At 48.0% G+C, this 3,541-nt stretch overlaps 1 protein-coding gene across 1 annotated transcript; it reads right to left on the minus strand.

The window, feature by feature from the left end:
• Positions 1–299: 299 nt before the first annotated feature.
• On the minus strand, positions 300–1,796 carry LOC122023535 (scopoletin glucosyltransferase-like). The gene has a single exon (XM_042581719.1). The coding sequence runs from the start codon at positions 1,794–1,796 to the stop codon at positions 300–302; it is 1,497 nt and encodes a 498-aa protein (XP_042437653.1).
• Positions 1,797–3,541: the final 1,745 nt, after the last annotated feature.

Raw genomic sequence — 3,541 nt, forward strand, 5'->3', positions numbered from 1 at the left:
TAATTTATAACTCATCATTTTTCGTTGAAAAATGATAATTTTAAAAGAAAAATGACTGAAATTGAAAAATATTACAAGTTAAAAGACTAAAAATATAAATTGATTCATAACAGGACTAAAATTGAAAAAAATGTAAGTTACTGATACGCTCTTATCAATCAAATTTATGAATCTGTATATTAATTTATGTATTATATTACTAATGTAACGTGTGAAAACTAGTATATATAACTAATAGGGATGCCATTCATTTATTCAGAAAACAGAACAATCACTCAACAACGATCACACTGCTAAATCTAAATGTCGACCGCCTTCCCGGCGGTGGACTTCTTGTTGTCGTCGTACCAGACGTATATATCCTCTATCAAATCGTTCAAACCCTTGTCGGTCGAACCGCCCTTCGCTACCGCCGCTCTAGCCTTCTCCGCGAGCTCCCTCGCCAGCCTTCTCGTTCCCTCGGCCGCCTCCCCAGCGTCCATTATGCTCCCAATCGCCTTTGCCAGCTCCGTTGCCTTCACGATCGTCCGATTTGGATCAATCGCGCTCCTTATGCTGTCTGACGCTTTGACGCCCACGCGGAATCGCTCCACCACCAGCTTCTCGTTTATAAACTGCTCCGTCCCGATCGGCCACGTCACCATCGGCAACCCGGCGGAGACGCCCTCCAGAATCGAGTTCCACCCGCAGTGCGTCACGAACGCGCCGACGGCGGCGTGGCTGAGCAGCTCTACCTGCGGGGCCCAACCCCGAAGAACAAGCCCGCACCCTTTCACCCGCTGCTCGAATCCATGCGGCATCCATTCGGTCCCGTCCGCCTCTCGCACCACCCACAAGAACGGGTGGCCAGCAGCCTCTAGCCCAAGCGCCATCTCCCTGAGTTGCTCGCCCGAGAACTGGCTCCAGCTACCGAAGCAGGCGTACACCACCGAACTCGGCTTCTGCTCCCTGAGCCACGAGAGGCAACGTGCTCTGTTCCCGACGGCGGCAGGGTCGACGCCGCCACCTCGGACCCCGACGCTGCGAGATTCAGAATCCTTCAAGGCGATAGGGCCCACGAACCAGGTCTTCACGCCGAACACTCGTCGGAAGTAATCTAGGTAGATCCCCTCAAACTCTGTAAAGCTGTTGATGATGAGGCCGAGGCTTGCTTTGTCTGCTTCGAAAACTTCTTCGATGAGGCTACCGAAGACAGTATCCTGGACGAGGAAGTCGGGGAGCTCAGATCGCGCTAGTAACAATGGGTGAGGGAGGTCCGGGATGGGAACGCGCTCGTCGTCGCGGATGACGTCCTTGAACGGCTGGTTCGTCAATACAGAATGCGAGACGCAGTACGCCAGGGTCCCCACCGCGGCGAACGTGATGCGCGGGATGCCCAGTTCGCGAGCGATATCTATAGTCCACGTGAAATGGCCGTCGGCGACAACGGCATCAGGATGGTGGAGGCCGAACAGGCGTTCGAGGGTGGCGCGGGTGAAGGCGATGGCGGAGTCGATCTTGTGGCACTCAGAGGGGGGCAGTGCGCTGATGTTCTCTACACCCGCAGGGAGGCCGGACTCCGCGAACGGGAAGGGGTATTCGAGTAGCTGGATCCGGAGGCCAGCGGCGGCTGCGGCGTCGACGGTGGCCCGGACGAGGGCGGCGTTGCAGGGGGTGACTAGGATGGTGGAATCAACTCCGCGGGCAGAAAGGAAGCGGGCAATGTCGACCAAAGGGATCAGGTGGCCTGAGGCAAAGTAGGGAATGAAGAATAGACGGAGTGGCCTCCGATCGGCGGCGTCGGCGACGGAACTCATCGCTAGGTTGAGTCTCGAAGGTATTCGAAGGTATACGGTGAAAGCACTGCTCTATGTCCATTGATATTGCGTTGTTGAATCTGAACCGGCGTTCGGTCCGGTTCGATCCGGATTGGAATAATTGATTCACAGCCGAGTGTTCAAAAATAAAAAACTACGTTAAGTCCATGATAATGGATTTAATAATAAATACAGATTTTTTTTCTTATTTTGATTAAAATTTTAAATTAATTTTGATTTTTTTTAACTCACCGATTTTAATTCATTAACCGGTGGATTTCCTTAAATGTAATTTCATATTGGAAGTATAGAATAAACTTTAAATTTCTAAATTAATTGATTAAATATAAGTTATATTTTATAACAAAATCAGTGAAATTCTGATTATTATTTTTTTACATTTTGAGCGAAACAAACACTAAAAAATATATATACAAATTGAATTCTTTACTATTATCCTGTTCATTTTAATTAAATAAACAAAAAAATATATAAAAAAATTTAATAGGAGAGACTAGAGAGGAACGGAAAAAGAAAATAAACCCCACGTCACTTCGATTCAATTTAAAAACAAACTAAAAATGAAATTTTGAAAGGGATTAAAAAATCATTTCTCCTATTTCATCATCTTTTATTATACACAAATTGATAATTTAAAATTACTTCATTTCCTCTTCTTCCTTACTAATGCAATGATAAGGAGGTGCTCATCCGGGCATAGATTAATTATCATGGTAGAGATTAAAGTCAAGACGATCAATACTCAGATATCAAATGGTCACATGAATGATAATTATATTGCCTGGTCGGACGAGCAAGCCCTCCGACCGGGAGGAGGATGTGTCCGGTCCGACCCCATCTTTGACTCGGGGAAGTATGTCAAACAACTTGAGTTTATTGTGAGACGCTGAACGGAGGAGAAGACTATAGGTAGAATCCTGGCCGAGCAGCTACCCTCACTCGCCTTGGCAACCAGACTCAGGACGGTCACAGCAGAGTTCCGGCCGATCGGACGCGCAACAGTCACATTAAAGTTCCAGCTGAGCTGATGAGATGCAGAGACAACAAAGTTCTGGCAGAGCTGCTAACCCGCTCGGCCTAGTGATGGATCCACTGTTGTTTCTCGACATCCTTTTGGGAGTTAGTACCGCTGACACCAGACATTGTCGACAAGGTGATCGTACTACGGAAGCTTCCACTATCACATCAGCGATATGCTCGGCTTATTAAGGTATTGTGTCAGAGACACTTTATTGATAAGTCTTTTCAGGGAAAACTTGGGGAAGTGTGCTTGCTTGGGGAAGTGTGCACGCGCGCTACTGAAACTCTATATAAAGGAGTCCAAGCATTTGCGGAGGTACGCAATAGACACTGTTTGAGCTACAGTCTTCATTCTTATTGCTCCGCCTTCTACATCATCGCTGGTGACTGACTTGAGTGTTGGAAGGCCAACGCCGGGGACCCCTTCCCTGACTCGGCACTGACGTCATCTGTTTTGTAGGGCGAAGCGGAGTCTACGTGCGGTCAGCGGGAGCGCCACATCCCCAGCTTTCCATCTCATCGACTTTTGGACAGGATTATATTGGCACTGTCTGTGGAAACTTAAGCTGCATCCGAATCGAGAAGATGGAGGACGGTGGACGACTCACTACCATAACACTCACTAAGGAGGAGCTCGACATGCTTGTGCAAGCCCGAGCAGTGAAGATAGTCGAGTAGCAGCAACAGCATGCGTTAGCCGATTG

The sequence above is a fragment of the Zingiber officinale genome, chromosome 1B (genome assembly GCF_018446385.1).
Source record: "Zingiber officinale cultivar Zhangliang chromosome 1B, Zo_v1.1, whole genome shotgun sequence".
NCBI classification, from domain to species: Eukaryota; Viridiplantae; Streptophyta; class Magnoliopsida; order Zingiberales; family Zingiberaceae; genus Zingiber; species Zingiber officinale.